Source organism: Scyliorhinus canicula, chromosome 8, assembly GCF_902713615.1.
Source record: "Scyliorhinus canicula chromosome 8, sScyCan1.1, whole genome shotgun sequence".
In the NCBI taxonomy this organism is placed as follows: Eukaryota; Metazoa; Chordata; class Chondrichthyes; order Carcharhiniformes; family Scyliorhinidae; genus Scyliorhinus; species Scyliorhinus canicula.
In genome coordinates this window covers 190605481-190628117 of record NC_052153.1, presented here as the reverse complement: position 1 = coordinate 190628117, position 22637 = coordinate 190605481, and the positions used below count along the sequence as shown (strand labels likewise).

At 46.4% G+C, this 22637-nt stretch overlaps 1 protein-coding gene across 3 annotated transcripts in view; it reads right to left on the bottom strand.

Annotated features, from left to right (window-relative positions):
• Positions 1 to 22637, bottom strand: part of poln (polymerase (DNA directed) nu) — a 479439-nt gene that overhangs the window by 125395 nt on the left and 331407 nt on the right. For all 3 annotated transcript variants that reach the window (XM_038805894.1, XM_038805895.1, XM_038805896.1), the window contains 2 exons: positions 13672 to 13729; positions 1350 to 1427 (listed from right to left, as the gene is read on the bottom strand). In XM_038805894.1, coding sequence (XP_038661822.1) covers positions 1350 to 1427; positions 13672 to 13729 — 136 coding nt within the window. The remainder of the gene's footprint in view (positions 1 to 1349; positions 1428 to 13671; positions 13730 to 22637) is intronic.

Genomic DNA, 22637 nt, shown 5'->3' with positions numbered 1-22637 from the left:
TATGTGCAACAAAGGTTTGGATGTGTTCAAGTTTACAGGGGATATAAGGCAGCGGGCCAGCCAGGGAGGAACTGGAATATCAGGGCTTGAGTTGGCAAAAGCATGGATCAGACTGCCAATAACAGATGAGCTGAGGTAGGACAAAAGTGATGATACAGAGGCGGAAGTAGGCAGCAGACAGATAGGAACACCAGCAAATACCAGTTCCCCTTCAAACATCAGACCATCCTGACTGGAACTATATCACTATTCCCTACTGCCACTGAACAGAACCCTGAAATTCCTTCCTAACAGCGGTGTGGATGTACCTACACCAGATTGTTATGGGCCAGGATTTAGAGAATCCCAAACTGTATCATGGAGTTCACCTGGCCCACAACTTTGAATAGATTGAGGTTATGGGGAGCACACGGCCCTTCTCTGCAGGTGTGATGCAACAGAGATCTACAGTACTTTTAAATTAAAACAATGTTTATTTATGAAACCAGTTCACACTTTACGAACCCCCAGTAAACATCTTAACAACTATCAACACCGATAATCCCCCAAAGAATACAGTACTCTCTAAGTAACTCTTAATCTTTCCTTGCAATATCCATAAGACAAAAAGAACCCTTTGTACAGAAAGACATCAGGTTTAACTTCGCTACTGAGAACAGTTACCACTTTGAAAATCGCTTATTGTCACGAGTAGGCTTCAAATGAAGTTACTGTGAAAAGCCCCTAGTCGCCACATTCTGGCGCCTGTTCGGGGAGGCTGTTACGGGAATCAAACCGTGCTGCTGGCCTACTTGGTCTGCTTTCAAAGCCAGCCATTTAGCCCTGTGCTAAACAGCCCCTTTGAAATTACCAAATGAACATTCATAATCTTGCAGAGATTCATACGCATCTTGCTGTGACTGTACCTTCTCCAAATCGAAAACTAAACTAAACACACCCTGTAGCAGACAGCCCAACGTGAAAGTAAAAGCAGACAGACAGCCCAGCTCCACCCACACTCTGACATCACTGATAAACACTCATTTCTTAAAGGTACATCCATTATAGCTATTTTATAAACCCCCGTTTCTTAAAGATACTCTCACATGACAAGATGGACTGCAGTGCTTCAAGGGGGCCATTCATCGCCACCTTCTCAAGGGAAATTAGGGATGCACAACAAATGCTGGCTTTGCCAGCGAAGCCCACATCCTCGGTACCAGGAGAAATTCAACCTCCTGGATGAAAATAGAAATGGAAGTATTTGCTTCCAGACTCAGTGCATTTGTACTATAAAACACCAAACAGATATAGGTGTTGGCACAGATCAAATCGATAAGACTTGGTCCACTCTGACACTAACTGCTTACCTGCTGCTACAAAGGTCCAGCCATCCGATGAAACAAACATGCTTCTTGGTGAGATCATTACCATTTCAGGCTCCCTTCCTACAACCAAATAGAACACAGGAGTGTGGGTCAGTTTCCTCCAAGTTCACTTGTCCGCTTATAATAATAATCTTTATCAGTGTCACAATTAGGCTTACATTAGCACTGCAATGAAGTGAAAATCCCCTAATCGCCACACTCCAGCGCCTGTTGGGGTACACTGAGGGAGAATTCAGAATGTCCAAATTACCTAACAGCACGTCTTTCGGGACTTGTGGGAGGAAACGGGAGCACCCCAGAGGAAACCCACGCAGACACGGGAGAACGTGCAGACTCCACACAGATATGCCCCAAGCCGGGAATCGAACCTGGGACCCTGGCGTTGTGAAGGAACTGTGCTACCGTGCTGCCCATTTACAGATATGACCAACAATAGTGCTGGATCTCCCACTGTTTAGCAAGACCTTCACTGTTGTATTAAATACAGTACATACAAGATTAAAATCAATCTCATCACAGTTTAAATTACGTGTACACTTTTACATAGAATTTACAGTGCAGAAGGAGGCCATTCAGCCCATCGAGTCTGCACCGGCTCCTGGCAAGAGCACCCTACCCAAGGTTAACACCTCCACCCTATCCCCATAACCCAGTAACCCCACCCAACACTAAGGGCAGTTTTGGACACTAAGGGCAATTTATCATGGCCAATCCACCTAACCTGCACATCTTTGGACTGTGGGAGGAAACCGGAGCACCCGGAGGAAACCCACGCAGACACGGGGAGGATGTGCAGACTCCGCACAGACAGTGACCCAAGCCGGAATCGAGCCTGGGACCCTGGAGCTGTGAAGCGATTGTGCTATCCACAATGCTACCGTGCTACACTTTCTTTCACAAAGAACTGTGCCCCAGTGGGGTATGGCATTTTGGGCTCTGAGGTAGATCCTGCCATGTGAGAGTATCTTTAAGAAATGGATATTTATAAATGGGTATGCATATAAATATCTGTAGTGAGAGTACCTTTAAGAAATGAGTGTTTATTATTGCAGTGATGTCAGAGAGTGGGTGGAACTGGGCTGTCTGTCAGCTTTGACTTTCGTTTTGGGCTGTTTGCTGCAGGGTGTGTTTTAGTTTCATTTTCAAAGCTGGATAGCTGCAGTCACAGCCAGAAGGTGTATGAATCTCTCTCTCTAATCTATAGACTGTAAATCAATCCTGGTGATTTAAAATTAATAACAGTAGTGACTTTAACCTGATGTGCTTCTGGTAAAAGGTGTTTAAGTCTTAAGATACATAGAACATACAGTGCAGAAGGAGGCCATTCGGCCCATCGAGTCTGCACCGACCCACTTAAACCCTCACTTCCACCCTATCCCCATAACCCCTTCTAACCTTTTTGGACACTAAGGGCAATTTATCATGGCCAATCCACCTAACCTGCACGTCTTTGGACTGTGAGAGGAAACCGGAGCACCCGGAGGAAACCCACGCAGACACGGGGAGAACGTGCAGACTCCACACAGTGACTCAGCGTGGAAATCGAACCTGGGACCCTAGTGCTGTGAAGCCACAGTGCTATCTATTTGTGCTACCGTGCTGCCCGAAATCTTATGGATGTTAAAAGGAAAGCTTAAAGGACTACTTAGTGTTGTATTCTTTGGGGGTTGTATTTGAATTAATGGTTGCTAAGATGTTCACTGTATGTTTTAAAAAGGTTAACTTGAGTTCATAGAATAAACATTGTTTTGTTTTTAAAAATACTTTTCCATTTCTGCCGTACCACACCTGTAGAGTGGGTCGTGTGCTCCCCATACCCACAATCTATTAAAAGTTGTGGGTCAGGTGAGCTCCATGATACACTTTGGGGTTCTCTAAACCCTGGCCCTTAACAACCCGCTTTGACCTTGAGCACAAAGTCCAGTTGGCCTTTTCAGAGCAGTACATAGAGAGTGTCGCACTGTTGGAGATGCTGTCTTCCGGATAATAAATTAAAACAAACGTATTCCTGTTCTTGATGCATGAGATTCCAAGGTTATTTTGAGCAATAAGGGTCCCCGGTGTTCCTGAAACAACATCATTGAAACAGATTGTCTGGTCATTATGCTTATGGGATCTTGCTGTGTGCAAATTGGCTGCTCCATTTCCTACATTAAAACAGTGGTTTTGGAAAGCTTTGGGACATCCTGACGTTCAGAAAGACGCTGTATAAATTCAAGTCTTTCTTCCTTTATGATGTAACTTTGTATATATTCAGTGACTTCACTGATCGGTAGCAAAAAGCTTTCATTCAATTGTAACTTCCTCAGGATGTGACCAAGGTGATTCAAAAGCAATAGGCTGACCTTTCAAGGTACAGTCACTGTCATGCAGACAAGCATGGCAGCCAATTTCACGCACAGCAAACGCACAGCAAGACCCCACAAACAGCCACCAAATGCATCATTTACGTACAATAAATATTTGGGTCATATTGGTTGAGGAAGGAATATTAGCCAAGCCACCAGGACTGTGCACTTCCTTGAATCGTGATAAGAGGCTTTTACATGGGGAGGGGGTGGTGAAGTGGTATTGCTACTGGACTAGTAATGCAGAGACCCAGCATAATGCTCTGGGGTCCTGGTTTTGAACCCCGCCATGGCAGGTTTGAATCCAATATTATTGAATCTGCAATTAAAAGTCTGAGGATGACCACGAAAACATTGTCAATTGTCGTGAAAACCGATTTAGGGAAAGAAATCTGCTCTCTTTGCTTACCTGGTCTGGCTTACGTGTGCCGACAGCAATGCCACTCAATTGTGTCAAAAGCCTAAAAGGAATGAAATTGGACCGATCTCCTGGCATCAGCCTAGACACCGGGAAGTACATCCGTAAACCCAGTCCTCAACGTCGACTCCAGACCACGCAGTCTCATGACATCAGGTGAAAGATGAGCAAGGAAGCCTCCTGCTGAGTATCATGTACCATCCCCCCCCCCCCCCCCCCCCCCCACACCACACACACACACTCTCTGCAGCTAATGAATCAGTACTCCTCCGCGTTTAATACCGCTTGGAGGAAGCAGTGCATAAGGGTGCAGAGTGTACTCTGGGACTCTGGGTGGGTGCTTCAATATTCACCACCAAGAGTGGCTTGGTGCTGAGTCCTGAAGGACATAGCTGCTAGATTGGTGGTGCCAGGCAGCAGGCGTTGGGATAACCAACAAGAGGGAAAAACATAACTTAACCTCGTCCTTTCCGCAGATGCATCTGCCCATGACAGTATCGGTAGGAGTGACTGCTGCACAATCCTTCTGGAGACAAAGTCCCGTCTTCACATTGAGGATACCCTCCATTGTGTTGTGTGGCACTAAAACTGTACAAATCGAGATAGATTTTGAACAGTTTTAGCAGCTTCATGTACGGGCGACCATGAGGCACTATGGACCATCAGCAGCAGAAATATACAGAACCACAATCTGCAACCTTATGATCCGGCATATTCTTCACTCTACCATTACCACCAACCAGCAGGTCAACCCTGGTTCAATGAAGATTTCAGGAGGACATGCCAGGAACAACACAAGGCATACCGAAAAATAAAATGCCAACCTGGTGAAGCTACAACACAGGACTACTTGTGTTGCCAAACAACATAAGCAGCAAGTGATAGACAGAGCTAAGCAATTAGAAAACCAACTTGCTCCAGAACGAGCTGGGCGCTTAGCCAAGCTGTTCCAATACAGCTACAACACCGGCATCCGCCTGGGAATGTGGAAAATTGCTCAGGTATGTCCTGTACACAAAAAAGCAAGATAAATCCAACCCAACCAATTACCATCTCACCAGTCTACCCTAGATCATTAGTAAAGTGATGGAAGGGGTCATCAACAGCGCTTTCCAACAGCAGTTGCTTAGTAATTACCTGCTCACTGACACTCAGTTTGGGTTCTGCCAGGGTCACTCAGCTCCTCACCTCATTCTTGGTTCAACAGCCTTGGTTCAAATGTGGACAAATAAGCTGAACTCCAGAGGTGAGGTGAGAGTGACTGCCCTTGACATCAAGGCAGCATTTGACCATGTTCAGCATCAGGAGTCCTAGCTAAACGGGGAGTCAATAGGAATCAGGAGGAAACAGCTTTGCTGTTTTGAGACAATCATCTCAGTCCCGGGACATCACTGCAGGAGTTCCTCAGGATAGTGTCCTAGACCCATTCATGTTCAGCTGCTTCATCAATGACCTCCCTTTCATCATAAGGTCAGATGTGGGTGATGACTATTCTCAACTTCTCAAATAATGAAGTAGCCCGTGTGCAAATGCAGCAAGACCTGGACAATATCCAGGCTTGGGCTGACAAATAGCAAGTTACATTCACACTACACAAGTGCTAGGCGATGGTCATCTCCAACCAGAAAGAATCTAACCATCGCCCCATGACATTCAATACATTACCTCCTGACTCTCCAAAGCCTGTCCACCATCTACAAGTCACAAGTCAGGAGTGCAATGGAATACTCTCTACTTGCCTGGATTAGCGCAGCTCCAACAACACTCAAGAAGCTCAACACCATCCAGGACAAAGCAGCCCGCTTGATTGGCACCCCTTCCACAAATATTTACTCCCACTGGTGCACAGTAGCAGCCGTGTGTACCATCTAAAAGATGCACTGCAGGAATTCACCAAGGCTCCTTAGACAGCAAATTCCAAACCCAAACCCACTTTCACTTAGAAGGACAAGGGCAGCAGATTCCTGGAAACCCCACCATCTGCAGGGTCCCCTCCAAGGCACTCAGCATCCTAACTTGGAAATATATCACCATTACTTCACTGTTGGTGGGCCAAAATCCTGGAACTCCCTCCCTTCCAGCACTGTGAGTGTATCTACACCATATGGACTGCAACAGTTCAAGAAGGCAGCTGACAACCACATTATCATGGGCAATTTAGGATTGGCAATGAATTCAGTTCCAGCTAGTGATACCTACATCTCAAGAATGAATTGATTTAAATCAACCTGAGAAGGCACAGAGTTCAACCTTACATCTATAATCAGCATCCACAACAGTGTAGTACCCCTTCGGGACTGCACTAGAGCATCAGTCTCAATTATGTGTTCATTTTTTGGACTTGAACCAACAGCTTTCTTACTTAGAGGAATGACACTAACTGAGGGCAGCACAGTAGCACAGTGGTTAGCATTGTTGCTTCACAGCTCCAGGGTCCCAGGTTCGGTTCGCAGCTTGAGTCACTGTCTGTGCGGAGTCTGCATGTTCTCCCGTGCGGGCGTGGGTTTCCTCCGGGTGCTACGGTTTCCTCCCACAATCCAAAGATGTACAGGTTAGGTGGATTGGCCATGATAAATTGTCCTTAGTGTTCAAAAAGGTTAGGTGGGTTTACTGGGTTACGGGGATAGGGTGGGGGTGTGGGCTTGGGCGGGGTGCTCTTTAGAAGGGTCGGTGCAGACACGATGGGCCGAATGGCCTACCTCTGCACTGTAAATTTGATGATTCTAAATTCTATGAGACAAGTATGAACTTTGATTTTGTAATAATCATAAAGATGGCTAGTGTATGCATCAAACAAACAACAACAAACACCAGTCCTTGTTCTGGCTGAGACAGATGTGGGCCTGCCTCTGTGCCCTACCTCTAGTAAAGTTTCACAGACTTTGCTGTGGTTCAGTGAATAATGACGTGGAGATGCCGGCATTGGACTGGAGTGGGCACAGTAAGAAGTCTTACAACATCAGGTCAAAGTCCAACAGGTTTGTTTTGAGTCACTAGCTTTCAGTGCACTGCTCCTTCCTCAGGTGAGTGAAGAGATGGGTTCCACATTCAAGGGCATTCAGCCTCGGATCTTCTGGTAAGCGTTCTCCAAGGCAGCCTTCAGGACACGCGACAACGCAGAATCGGCAAGCAGAAACTAATAGCCAAGTTCCGCACGCATGAGTACGGACTCAACTGGGACCTTGGATTCATGTCTCATTACATTCACCCCTCCCCCCATTGGGCCTGGGCTTGCAAAATCCTACCAACTGTCCTGGCTTGAGACAATTCACAGCTCTTTAACCTGTGATTATCCCTCTCCAGTCGTACCGTCTGCACCTGTAAAGACTTGATTACCTGCAAAGACTCGCATTCAAAGTATCATCCTGCATCATTAACTTTGTCTATATATGTGTTTGTGGAGCCCACCTCTTCAGTCACCTGATGAAGGAGCTGCACTCCGAAAGTTAGTGATTCAAAACAAACCTGTTGGACTTTAACTCAGTGAATAATGGTCAAGGTCCGGCCCTCAGACAGGCACCCAAGAAGGCTGAACCTTTGTTTAGAAAAAACTCAGCTGGTCAGCAATAAGGGTACCAAAGCTGACATTAGTATTATTACATCTGAGGATAATATGCATCATTATTCCTGATGATATGAAATGCTGACAGCATCATTGTTATGCTTTTCAGGGTCAAATCACAAATACAACCATACAAAGAGCGACCACTTGGACATGTTTCAGAGACTGTCAGCATCTGTAGATCTGTATGAAAAGTAAATCACTTCAGATGCTGGGAATCAGAAATACACCTCTCAGCAAAATCTAGCACGTGTAAATCTATGCCTCAGTCGGTTGCACTCTTGCCTTTGCGACAGATGTGGGTTCAAATCCTGGGCGGAATTCTCCCCCCCCACGCCGGGTGGGAGAATCACCAGGGCACCGCGCGCGTCCCGCCATGCTGCCCCGGCACCCGCATGCGATTCTCCCACCCCCCCCCAAACCGGCGCGGCGAGATTCACGGCTGGCCGCTGGGAGAATCCCGATTCTCCGACCCGGATGGGCCGAGTGGCCTGCCCAACATGACAGGTTCCTGCCGGCGCCGTCCACACCTGGTCGCTGCCGGCGGGAACAGTGCGGGAACGCTGGGGGGGGGGTGGGAGGGGGGGGGGGGCTTTCTTGCACCAGGGGGACCTCAAAAGTGGTCTGGACCGCGATCGGTGCCCACCGATCGGCGGACCGACCTCTCTGAAGGAGGACCTCCTTTCCTCCGCCGCCCCACAAGATCCAGCCGACATTTCTTGCGGGACGGCCGCGGGGAGGACGGCAACCGCGCATGCGCGGGTGACATCATTTACGCGGTGCCAGCCACGTATTTACACAGTGCCAAGGCCCGGTGCGTGTAAATGACGCAGCACCGCTCCTAGCACCCCAGGGGCGGGAGAATACGGGGCTGGGAGCAGCCTCCGACGTCGGATTGAAACATTCCGGTTTTTACTCTGGCGTCGGGACTTATTCTCCCGATGGGAGAATTGCGCCCCCTATTCCTGAGACTTTGCCACTCAGCTGATGCTCCCGTACATTGCTGAGGGGGTGCTACACCTCTGGAGGGGCTGACTTCCAGATGTCTTGCCCGTTCTTTCAGCTGCGTGAATAAGACTCCTTGGCACTATTTTGAAGAAAAGCAGCTATCCCTCGTGTCCTGGCCAATATTTATCCCCCAACCAAATAACAAAAAAACAGATTAACTGATCGTGTATTTAATTGCTGCTTTTTGGGCATTGCCGTGCAAACGAATGGCTGCTGTATTTCATACACACCACCTCGAAAGGTTCTGAATCACTTTGGGACATCCTGGGGTCATGTCGGACACTATATAAATGAAATGTTTCAGTGAAGAAAGAGAGCAAAAAGTGAACTGCTAAGTGGTTAACTCCTGACTTCTACCTTGTAATCTGATTTATAATGATGCCTTGGATATCTGAGTTGGAAACATGTGACTGATGTGATTAGACATTTATCCATTAACTCAAGCATGGTTTGTGTAAAGAACAAGTGGGCGTAAGTGATCATTCCAATTATTTGATTTTCAGACAGCATCCAAAATAGTTTATTTTTAATTACCAACACTTGACGTCTGCTCGTCCAAGTTCTGCCCCTTCGCACTGGGAGGACCCTGCTAATTAATTTATATTTTATGGAATCATTTAGAATTAACTTAATTTAAATGATTTCTATTGCAGATGTGGGCAGTCCTGCATTCCACCAACCTTGTCCTTAAAGATAGCCTGTGCAACTCGATTAGGTTTATGGTAAATATCATTGCAGAAATTTTTCCGCAGCACCTTGAAAATCGTATTTGCAGTTCCCAACTAACCAATGATTTAAATAAAAGCAAAATTCTGCTTACATCAGTGCTGCTTATTTTCGAGTGCCCAATTCTTTTCATCAGTGCTGCTTATATCAATGATTTAAACCACTCGTACCTTAAAATCAATCTATAATTATTTTTCATATGGTTAACTTTGTGGACTTGTACTGTCAGATGTCCATCCGGAACTTTTCAAGAAGTGTTCAACAGGTATATTTTGGCGTGCCTCAAAATGCCAAATTCTTTCTCAGTTCTCTGGGCTGTGCCATCCTGTGTCAATGGTAGATTCAGCTTTAAGCGGTTCCTCAATATAGGCTCTGGGACTGAAACTCTGCTGGAATTTCCACTGTGAGTTTGACAGTTATCACTGATTAATACATTCAACAGTGATCATGTGGGCACGGAGGCGAGTGGATGGTGAAGATCAAGGGGAAATGGGAAGGGGAGTTGGGAGGGGAGATCAATTGGGGAGTATGGAGTGAGGCACTGCGAAGGGTAAACGGGACCTACTGCTGTGTAAGGATGAGCCTGATACAGTGTAAGGTGGTGCACAGGCTGCATATGACTCGGGCTAGAATGATTGGGTTCTTTCAGCAGATGAGTGTGAGAGGTGTGGGCAGGGACCAGCGAATCACGCGCATATGATTTGGGGTTGCGAAAAATTGGGAAGATTCTGGGTGGGAGTGTTCGCGGTCTTAGCCAGGATAGTGGAGGAGGGGGTGGACCCGGACCCTTTGGTGGCGATATTTGGGGTTTCAGAGAAGCCGGAGCTCATGGAGAGGAGGAAGGCCGATTGCACGGCGGTCGGCATCACCACCGGGGGGGTAGCGGCTTGGTTGGGTGACCTGTACAACTTCCTGCGGTTGGAGAAGATAAAATATAAGTTAAGGAGCTCAGCAGAGTGGTTTGAGAAAAGGTGGAGGATGTTTGTGACTGTGTTTGAGGAGCCTCCTGTTCGTTGCGGGGGGGTAGTGTAAAAGGGGAAACAATTTGTACAGACTGTATAGTTGATTGCTGGGAAGTATGTTCCTCGGGGTGTTTATGTGTTGTAACCTGTTTTGATACATGTTTGAAATAAAATACATTAAAAAAAAACAGAATGTTCATGTCTGGTGAGGAAAGGTTGGCGAGGTCAGGTTTATATCCGCTAGAGTTTAGAAGAGTAAGAGCCGACTTGATCCTGAGGGGTATTGACAGGGTGGATGTGGGGATGATGTTTCCTCTTGTGGGAAAATCTAGAACCAGGGTGTTAAAAATCGTACAACAATAAATTGTAGCGCTAACAATTATACTCAAAGCCGAGAGACTCGTACATAGAACATAGAACAGTACAGCACAGAACAGGCCCTTCGGCCCTCGATGTTGTGCCGAGCAATGATCATCCTACCCAAACCCACGTATCCACCCTATACCCGTAACCCAACAACCCCCCCCCCCCCCAACCTTACTTTTTAGGACACTACGGGCAATTTAGCATGGCCAATCCACCTAACCCGCACATCTTTGGACTGTGGGAAGAAACCGGAGCACCCGGAGGAAACCCACGCACACACGGGGAGGACGTGCAGACTCCGCACAGACAGTGACCCAGCCGGGAATCGAACCTGGGACTCTGGAGCTGTAAAGCATTTATGCTAACCACCATGCTACCGTGCTGCCAATAGAGGCTTTATTGTTGTACGATGCTGTCCCTCCATCTGCAACTGTAGACTAAAGGTCTGAGTGACTCACACGCATATTTATACACAAGCTCCCTGTGGGCGGAGCTAACCGGCAGGAGCTTACCGGAGGAACCAGTATTACAGGTACAGGCATACATCCCCCTACTACAAGTACGCATAACTACAGTGGTTATATCACCACAGGGAAATCTAGAACCAGGGTGTTAAAAATAAGGGGTCGCTCATTTAAGACCGAGATGGAGAGAAAGGTTGTGAGTCTCTGAAACTTTCTTCCTCAAAAGGCAGAGTCTGTGACTATTTTTAAGGTAGAGCTGAATAGATTCTTGATGAACAAGGGGGTGAAAGGTTATCAGGGGTCAGGCAGGAATGTTTGGATTAGGTTGCAATCAGATCAGCCATGATCTGTTTGAATGTTGGTGCAGGCTTGAGGGGCCGAGTGGTCCACTCCTGCTCCTAATTCGTATGTTCGGATGTTCATTGGCCTGTCCACTTTAGGATGTCATTGTCAAAACTGTACTCGCAAGAAATTTAGAACAAGGGTGTGGAATTTCAACCCCCCCACCTTCCTTCTCCATGTCTGATTATTTCACTGGGACCTCATTTCGAAGGCATGGATGGCTGCACAGGCTTGCCTCTGGAATGTCAGCCCAAGATGTGGAGCAAGTGGATTATTTTTTGACAGCAGGAGAATCATTCACCGGTTTAAGATTGAGATAAAAAGACATTTCTGCTTGTCCAACATTTCCCATTCACCCAAGTCCAAAGAGCTTAGCCACATTCTTTCAAAGACAAGGGTAAGCCTCCAAGTACAGCTGATGTTTATCTGGGTAAAGCCACACAGCTTGACGGCACCGGACATTGGCCCGTTTCCTGCTATTTAACCTGCTGGAACCAGCCGACCATTGGCTTTCACGGTTACCAGCTTTGAGGTAAAGAGCCCAGCCACCCATTGACAGGTCCAATCTCACTCTTAACAAACATTAACAGTGTATTTGGAGGACTGTAGACCTGCCTGTTTCAAGTAAAGGGACAGCACATTATTGAATCTATCACAGGAGATACATTCAACTCTGAGATTTCATCATCGCACACATAAAGAACTCACCGAGTCTGAAAAACATGCATTAGTGAATCTGGACGATGATCTCAGGTTAAAAGAAAAACGAGTTCTAAAAAGCTATCAGAACAGTGTGAAAATCCAACTGTCCACTGGTTGTTTTGGGGCATGGGTGCAGGGGTTTCCTCGAGTGCTCTGTGAGAGAGTAGTGGATTGAGAATGATTGGACAATTACTCACTAATTCCATTAGTGTATTATACAAGTAGTAGGCTGTCTACTACTTTTTTGTCTAACGATTCCTATAATCACTAAGGTCCTTTAGGGAAGCAAACCAGCAGTCCTTACTCAGCCTATTCTTTTCACTATACCATGATACTCTTAAAAATAGTACGGTAAATGGGATTGAATTTGCGTTCGACATGCAAGTTAAACTTTCCAGTCACCGCGGGCAGGGAGGAAAATTTGACGGACCATTTAAACGTCTGTTGACCTTGGGCTGGAATTTCCAGGTGCGTCCGGACAATCCCACCCGCAATGTGCAATAGAGCATTTTAGTGGCAAAATAGGCAGTCCGCTCAGTGGGTAGCAACCTCACCTCTTAGTCAGATGTGGGGTTAAGCCCCATTGCAAAGACATTTGGAGTACTGTGTGCAGTTCTGGTCGCCTCAGTTTAGGAAGGATGTGGAAGCTTTGGAAAAGGTGCAAAGGAGATTTGCCAGGATGTTGCCTGGAATGGAGAGTAGGTCTTACGAGGAAAGGTTGAGGGTGCTAGGCCTTTTCTCATTAGAACGAAGAAGGATGAGGGGTGACTTGATAGAGGTTTATAAGATGATCAGGGGAATAGATAGAGTAGACAGTCAGAGACTTTTTCCCCGAGTGGAACAAACCATTGCAAGGGGACATAAATTTAAGGTGAATGGTGGAAGATTTAGGGGGATGTCAGAGGTAGGTTCTTTACCCAGAGAGTAGTGGGGGCATGGAATGCACTGCCTGTGGAAGTAGTTGAGTCGGAAACATTAGGGACTTTCAAGCGGCTATTGGATAGGTACATGGATTACGGTAGAATGATGGGTGTAGATTAATTTGTTCTTAATCTAGGACAAAAGTTTGGCACAACATCGTGGGCCGAAGGGCCTGTTCTGTGCTGTATTTTCTATGTTCTATGTTCTAAAAGCTAGACGACACCTCAGTGCAGTATTTAAATAGTCCAAAGTCTCATCTAACAGAACTCGAGAGTTTAGACCGGTATCAGATTGATACTGAGTGGCTTGCTAGGCCAAAGCATCTGAGAAGAAGGTGCACTCGCCCACTGGGATTGACTGTAAGAGATCATGACATGGTATTATTTGAGCTTCAGGCACACGGAACCAGGGGTGGGAAATAAGTGCTGGCCTTTCCTGTGACGCCCACATCCCAAGAATGTGAATAAACAAAGGTGGATAGTTACCGTGGATGTACTGCTGCTTGGCAATTTGAATCGGTTGAGTTGGTATTGCTTGGATGTTCTGTAAAAAAGGTAGCAAACCACAGAAAAGTTCAAGAGATCAGTTTAAACACAAAGAATAATTCCAATCGTTTCAACTAAGTGGAAGGGAAACCTGGTGGGGGTTTGAGCATAGGAACAGGACAAGGCCATTCAGCCCCTCCATCCTATTCCACCATTCAATAAGAAGTTTTACAACACCAGGTTAAAGTCCAACAGGTTTGTTTCCAATCACTAGCTTTCAGAGCACTGCTCTTCCTCAGGTGAATGAAGAGGTAGGTTCCAGGAACATGTATATAGAAAAAGTCAAAGATGCAAGACGATACTTTGAATGCGAGCATTTGCAGATGGTTAAGTCTTTACAGATCCAGAGAGAGAGGTAATCCCAGGTTAAAGAGGTGTGAATTGTCTCAAACCAGGACAGTTGGTCCAGAGAGAGAGGTAATCCCAGGTTAAAGAGGTGTGAATTGTCTCAAACCAGGACAGTTGGTCCAGAGAGAGGGGTAATCCCCGGTTAAAGAGGTGTGAATTGTCTGAAAGCTCTTACACCTGGGATTACCCCTGCTCTGGATCTGTAAAGACTTAATTATCTTCAAATGCTCGCATTCAAAGTATCGTCTTGCATCTTTGACTTTGTTTCTGGAACCTACCCCTTCATTCACCTGAGGAAGGAGCAGTGCTCCGAAAGCTAGTGATTCAAAACAAACCTGTTGGACTTTAACCTGGTGTTGTAAGACTTCTTACTGTGCTCACCCCAGTCCAACGCCGGCATCTCCACATCATGGGCTACCATTCAATAAGACCATGGCTGCTTTGTAGTTTAATGCCATTTACCTGCCTTGCTCCTGTAACCCTTAATAAATATCTATCGATCTCCATTTCAACATTTTCAATTGACTCAGTCTCAAAAGATACTTAAGGGGAGTTTTTGAGATAGTGCTCATGTTTGTTTTAAATGTCAATATTATTGCCGGCAACAAAGGCCTATTCGTCACAGTTATGAGGATTCATTTCATTTCAAAGGACAGGTTTCCTGAGGAAATTAATAGAAGGAGGCAAATCTGAAACAAAAGCTTTTGGAAATTGTCTTTCTGGTCTTCAGTAGGCCAGGGATAGTTTACTTACGCTGTGGCAGGAGGTTGCATCAACATCCTGCCCTCCCGCTCAAAGTGCCTCTGAGATTCACTAGGTTAATCTCAGAGCTGAAGGGGTTGGATTACGAGGAGAGGTTGAGTAGACTGGGACTGTACTCGTTGTAATTTAGAAGGATGAGGGGGATCTTATGGAAACATATAAAATTATGAAGGGAATAGATAGGATAGATGCGGGCAGGTTGTTTCCACTGGCGGGTGAAAGCAGAACTAGGGGGCATAGCCTCAAAATAAGGGGAAGTAGATTTAGGACTGAGTTTAGGAAAACTTCTTCACCCAAAGTGTTGTGAATCTATGGAATTCCTTGCCCAGTGAAGCAGTTGAGGCTCCTTCATTAAATGTTTTTACGATAAAGATAGATAATTTTTTGAAGAATAAAGGGATTAAGGGTTATGGTGTTCGGGCTGGAAAGTGGAGCTGAGTCCACAAAAGATCAGCCATGATCTCATTGAATGGCGGAGCAGGCTCGAGGGGCCAGATGGCCTACTCCTGCTCCTAGTTCTTATGTTCTTATGGTCCCAGGAACTGCTTATAGGATCAAGACACATCTGTGATAAATGTATAATGTTGTGCCTCACCCAAATCAGCTCTCAGTAACGCAACTTCAGGACTAAAACTGCTTGGGAAAAGGTTAGCCTTTGACAAGCGCTAAATTAATTCAGGATTTTTTAAAAAATCATTCATGGGAAGTGGGCATCAATGGCTAGGCCAGCAATATTGGCCATTCCTCGTTGCCCTTGAGAAGTATATTATTGCTCTTTATTTTTCTTGTTTTTTTTCTTCAGTTGCAAGGCCTAACAACACACCGTGAGTTCTTTCCCATCTGCTGGGTTACTGCTTTCTCGTTCTCAAAGACACTCTCAGACTGGGGCTAGTTTAGCACAGGGCTAAATTGCTGGCTTTGAAAGCAGACCCAGGCAGGCCAGCAATTCCCGTACCAGCCTCCCCAAACTGGCGCCGGAATGTGGCAACTAGGGGCTTTTCACAGTAACTTCATTTAAAGCCTACTTGTGACAATAAGCGATTTTCATTTCATTTCATTTCATGTCTAGTGTGTGTAAGAGCTGGTTAACCCTGGTCACATTCTCACTCCCTCCTCCACAATGGCATCAGTAAACAACATGTCCAAGGTGTACCACAGCAGCTCACCAAGGCTCCTTGGACTGCACCTTTCAAACCCACAGCCACTTACATATAGAAGAAGGGCAGCAGACACATGGGAACCCTGCCACCTGGAGGTTCCTCTCCAAGTCACTCACCACCTTGACTTGGAAATATATCACCGTTCCTTCACTGTCGCTGGGTCAAAATCCTGGAACTCTCTCCCTAACCGCATTGTGGGTGTACCTACACTACATGGACTGCAGCGGTTCAAGAAGGCAGCTCGCCACTCTCTGCCCAAGGGCAATTAGGGATGGGTAATAAATGCTGGTCCAGCCAGCGACGCCCACATTCTGTGAATTAATAAAGAAAGTACGGGACCAAACAGGCCATTTGGCCCAACGTCCATGCCAGTGTTTAAGATCCACTTGAGTCTCCTCCCATCTAAATCTCACATTGTAATCCTCTATTCCCTTCTCCTTCATATTCATAGAATCATAGAATGCCTACATTGCAGAAGGAGGCCATTCGGCCCATCATGTCTGTACTGACTCTCTGAAAGAGCATCTAACCCAGGCTCGGTCCTGGGGAGAAAGTGCAAACTCCACACCAGTCACCCAAGGCTGGAATTGAACCCAGGTCCCTAGCTCTGTGCTAAACACTGTGCCAATGTGTCGCCCATATTCTGGTCTAGTTTTCCTTTATTGCAACTACAATACTTACTTCAACCATTGTCAGGGATAGTAATTCCATCTTCTCACAACTCTTTCAATAAAGACGTTTCTTCTGAATTCCCTATTGAATTTTTTGGGAACTGCCTTTGATGACATTTAGTTACACTCTATCCCAGAAGAGGAAACATTCTCCCTCTTTCCGCTTTATCAAAACCCACAGAATATTTGAAACCTCTATTAGGTCACCCCCTCAGCCTTCGTTTTTGAAGAGTCAAGAGTACCAATTGTCAGTCCTTTCCTGATGTGTACCCAGGTATTTCTGGCTCATCCTTGTAACTCATCTCTCCACCCTTTCCAGTGCCTCAATATCTTTTTTATAATATGGTTGACAACTGCCTGTAGTACTCTGACCAACGTTCGATAAATGTTTAGCAAACTTCCCGACTTTTCAATTCGGTGGTGGGGCCGCAGTGGTATTGTTGCTGGACTAGTAGTCCAGAAATCTAGGGTAATGCTCTGTGGACCTCGGTTCAAATCCCACTATAGCAGATGGTGAAATGTGAATTCAATTAATTGTTGTAAAAACCCATCTGGTTGACTGATGTCCTTTCGGGAAGGAAACCTTCCCTCCTTACCTGGTCTGGTATATACGTGTAAAGATGCACTTTCGCACACTTCATTAATGAACAAAAACGGTATTTATTAATAGGAATTGTACAACAGCCTCATGGCTGTAACTAGCTCCCAAAGCATCTCTTTGCTTCTCTCACACCATGAGGTGATTCCAATTGGTCTCAATTGGTCACACAAGCCATGTGACTCCTACGCTGCCGTGATGCCCTTAAAGGAACAATCGCCACATCCCTCCCCCTTTAAATCCATAATCTTCAATAACTAATTCACTCGGTCCTGAATACTAATGAAATGTTATATATATGAGTTGGACAATTATGAATCGAATCATTGGGAGGGTTTTCTGTTTCTTGTAGAGCAATGCAATTCTGTAATCTGAGATGCTTCCACATCGACGTTAACAGGAACCGCAATAACAGGTATTCCTCTAGCACAGGTTCATCAGTACTTGCTTCCATGGAGACATCAATGATGTCGGTAACTGGTCGATCAGGTATGTGGGTCCTTACGGGTTTGAAGACATTTTGTGATGGCAACACTGACGGCAGGAGCTTTACTCTTCCCTGAAGTGGTGCATGCGTTTACGAATGATCCATCCTCCACATCCACCAGTATCAAAGGGGTCTGGTCTCAGAGACAATAATTCCGGGGACCCAATTGGATCCACTGCCAAAGTTTCTCACGCTTCTGGGTTCATTTACGATAAATGATTGTGCTGCATTATGTGGATCATAGTTTGCTTTCTGATTATTTTGGCTGGCTTCTACCCTCCGTGGCAAATTTGGAAACACGATGCTCAGTCTTGTTCTGAGATCTCGGGCACAATTTAACTAAAACGTTTCGAAGAGTGGTAGCGAGCTGAAACTGCTGCGAGTTTCCCGACGCTCGGCCCTGTGAGGCCGTCACCGCGATAAAATGTTAATTGGTCCACATAACGAGGCCCCACCAGCTTCACGCCGCAAATGATGGTCCCACCTGCTGATTCGCCAGGAACCCCCCCCCCCCCCCCCCGCCCGAGCCCCCCCAACCCGAGTCTCGAGCACCCCCGAGCCCGCCCCCTCCCTCGCGATCAACGGCGCGTGCGGGTAACAATGCCCCCTCTGTCCCCGCAGGAAAGGTTGGCCCACAACGGACAGGAGAGGGCCCAGATGGGTGGCGGAATGCCGGACATCAGAGTCCTCATTCCCGATGAGGAATGGACGTTGGAGGCCACGGGGGTGGCCAAGGACCGATCTGTCATTAACGCTGAGGTGAGGATCCACCAGCCCTGCCCAGATGACCTGTCACACGTGAGTTGTTAATGAAAAATGAAAATCGCTTATTGTCACGAGTAGGCTTCAATGAAGTTACTGTGAAAAGCCCCTAGTTGCCACATTCCGGCGCCTGTCCGGGGAGGCTGGTACGGGAATCGAACCGTGCTGCTGGCCTGCTTGGTCTGCTTTAAAAGCCAGTGATTTAGCCCAGTGAGCTAAATCAGCACCTGTAATGCCATACAGAATGACCCATCCCTCCCACTGACCGCATGTTTATCCTCCCACAAGATCGCCAGGCGACGGCGCCTCCCATCCGCGGTGAGCCTCTGGATCAGGTTTACCTGGAGCTGATGGAGACGCAAATAATAATAATCTTTATGAATAATAATAATCTTTGTTGTCACAAGTAGGCTTACATTATCACTGCAACGAGGTTACTGTGAAAAGCCCCCAGTCGCCACATTCTGGCGCTTGTTCGGGTACACAGAGGGAGAATTCAGAATATCCAATTCACCCAACAGCACGTCTTTCGGGACTTGTGGGAGGAAACCGGAGCACCCGGAGGAAACCCACGCAGACATGAGGAGAAGATGCAGCCTCTGCACAGTCAATGACCCAAGCCGTGAGTCGAACCTGAGACAATGGCGCTGTGGAGCAACAGTGGTAACCACCGTGCTGCTATGCTGCATGTGTCACAAGTAGGCTTACATTAACACTGGAATGAAGTTACTGCGAAAAGCCCCTAGTCGCCCACACTCCGGCGCCTGTTCGGTTACATTGAGGGAGAATTCAGAAAGTCCAATTTACTTCACAAGCACGTCTTTCAGGACTTTCAGGACAAGCTAGAGTGCGGCCGTAATATTCAGAGTGGCAGCTTCAAAATCTGCTTCTTCCCCGCTGTTACCAGACTCCTAAACGACCCTCTTATGGACTGACCTGATTAATACTACACCCCTGTATGCTTCATCCGATGCCGGTGTCTATGTTTTTGCATTGTCTACTTAGTGTTGGCCTATTATGTATTTTCTTTTCTTTTCATGTACTAAATGATCTGTTTGAGCTGCTTGCAGAAAAATACTTTTCACTGTACCTCGGTACACGTGACAATAAACAAATCCAATCCAACAGCACTGAGGGTGTACCTACACCAGATGGAGCAGAAGGCAGCTCAGTATCACATTCTAAAGGACAATAAGGGATGGGTAACGAATACTGGCTTCGTCAGTGACGCCCACATACCATGAAATAATCTATTTTTAAAATCCCACCGCCGCTTTAAAGGCAGTTTCAAACACATGGAGCTGCACATCCATCTTCCGCTCTCCAAACTTACAATGAGTTCAGTTCTCATTAACATTTAAAAATAGATGCCCCTTTTTTGGGAATTCATGTTGTGCTAGACCTAACTGCACTGTGTGTTAATGTGGATTTCATAAACCCTGTACTTAACTGATGTGTCAGCCAGTTTCACAGTCAGTTAGAATCAGTCACAGTGACTAAATAACTAATTAATGTTGCTCTCTGAAGAATGCACTGATGTATTTTTAAAGTGTGAAAGCATTTTTGGAAGTAATATTTTCATTTGGTAATGACAGGGAATGAAAACCTTTTTGATAATTTTCTCTCATCGAGAGCAGATTCTTTGGGGTTTAATGAGGGCTGTGTTGGCCAATTCCCTTGTCCGAGTGGCTATTTTCCATTGATAAGCCCGATCAGTGACTGTCAATAGCTGGCAGTTAGATTTAAGGCATCATTACAGTTGAGCCGAAAGCAGTCCTCACCTGGGGTCAATTTTCCATTACAAATGATTGAAGAGAAATGAGGAGCAGAAACCCAGGCTCCCTTTCAGCCTCCCTATCCCATGGGCCTCGTCCCCTACCTGTCCTTTAGCAAGCATCAGCTATATTGTGACAGGATGGTTACTCAACCCCCAGGATCTGGTCTGCGCTACACCTACTCTGGCCTTCGGCACATCCTCAATTTCAGTTGCAAAATCATTGGTTACCATGCCATCAACTCATCCAAAGAACATAACAGCACAGGAACAGGCCCTTTGGCCCTCCAAGCCTGCGCCGATCATGCTGTCTGTCTAAACAATAACCTTCTGCACTTCCCGGGTCCGTATCCCTCTATTCCCATCTTTTTCATGTATTCGTCAAGATGCCTCGTAAACATCACCATTGTACCTGCTTCCACCACCTCCTCCGGCAGCGAGTTCCAGGTACCCACTACCCTCTGTGTAAAAAAACTTGCCTCGTACATCTCCTCTAAACTTTGCTCCTCGCACCTTAAACCTATGTCCCCTAGTAATTGACTTTTCCACCCTGGGAAAAAGCTTCTGACCATCCACTCTGTCCATGCCACTCATAATTTTGTAAATCTCTATCACGTCGCCCCCTCAACCTCTGTTGTTGCAGTGAAAACAATCCAAGTTTATCCAGTGTCGCCTCATAGCTAATAACCCCCAGACCAGGCAAAATACTGCTAAACCTCTTCTGTACTCTCTCCAAAGCCTCCACATCGTTCTGATAGTGTGGCGACCAGAATTGAACACTATATTCAAAAGTGAGGCCTAACTAAGGTTCTGTACAGCTGCAACATGACTTGCTAATTTTTATACTCAATGCCCCGGCCAATGAAAGTAAGCATGCCATATGCCTTCTTGACTGCCTTATCCTCCTGTGTTGCCCCTTTCAGTGATCTGTGGACCTGTACTCCATTTACTGTATAATTCCCACCTGTATCAGACCTTCCAATATACATTCGTCCGGGTTAAACTCCATCTGCCTTCTCTCCGCCCAAGTATCCAAACGATCAGGGGTGAGCTGGCAAGGTGGATACAGGACTGGCTAGGTCATAGAAGGCAGGGAGTGGCAATGGAAGTGTGCTTTTCTGATTGGAGGGCTGTGACTAGTGGTGTTCCGCAGGGATCAGTGCTGGGACCTTTGCTGCTCGCAGTATATATAAATGATTTGGAGGAAAATGTAACTGGTCTGATTAGTAAGTTTGCAGACGACACAAAGGTTGGTGGAATTGCGGATAGCAATGAGGACTGTCAGAGGATACAGCAGGATTTAGATCATTTGGAGACATGGGCGGAGAGATGGCAGATGGAGTTTAATCCGGATAAATGTGAGGTAATGCATTTTGGAAGGTCTAATGCAGGTCGGGAATATACAGTGAATGGTAGAACCCTAAAGAGTATTGAAAGTCAGAGAGATCTAGGTGTACAGGTCCACAGGTCACTGAAAGGGGCAATATAGGTGGAGAAGGTAGTCAAGAAGGCATACGGCATGCTTGCCTTCATTGGCCGGGGCATTAAGTATAAGAATTGGCAAGTCATGTTGCAGCTGTATAGAACCTTAGTTAGGCCACACTTGGAGTATAGTGTTTAATTCTGGTCGCCACACTACCAGAAGGAAGTGGAGGATTTAGAGAGGGTGCAGAAGAGATTTACCAGGATGTTGCCTGGTATGGAGGGCATTAGCTATGAGGAGCGGTTGAATAAACTCGGTTTGTTCTCACTGGAATGACGGAGGTTGAGGGGCGACCTGACAGAGGCGGATCGTCAGAGGCTTTTCCCTAGGGTAGAGGGGTCAATTACTAGGGGGCATAGGTTTAAGGTGCGAGGGGCAAGGTTTAGAGTAGATGTACGAGGCAAGTTTTTTACACCGAGAGTAGTGGGTGCCTGGAACTCGCTGCCGGAGGAGGTGGTGGAAGCAGGGACGATAGTGACATTTAAGGGCAATGTTGATAAATACATGAATAGGATGGGAATAGAGGGATACGGACTCAGGAAGTGTAGAAGATTGTAGTTTAGTCGGGCAGCATGGTCGGCACGGGCTTGGAGGGCTGAAGGGCCTGTTCCTGTGCTGTAATTTTTTTTGTTCTTTGTTCTTTGGTTGTTCTAAATCCTGCTGTATCCTCTGACAGTCCTCATCACTATCTGCAACTTCACCAACCTTCGTGTTGTTCGCAAATTTACTAAATCAGACCAGTTACATTTTCCTCCAAACCATTTACATATACTACAAACAGCACTCTGAAATCCCCTCCCTAAATCTCTCCACCGCTCCCGCTTCCTATCAGAAATAAATCGCCATCACGTGGGTGGGACA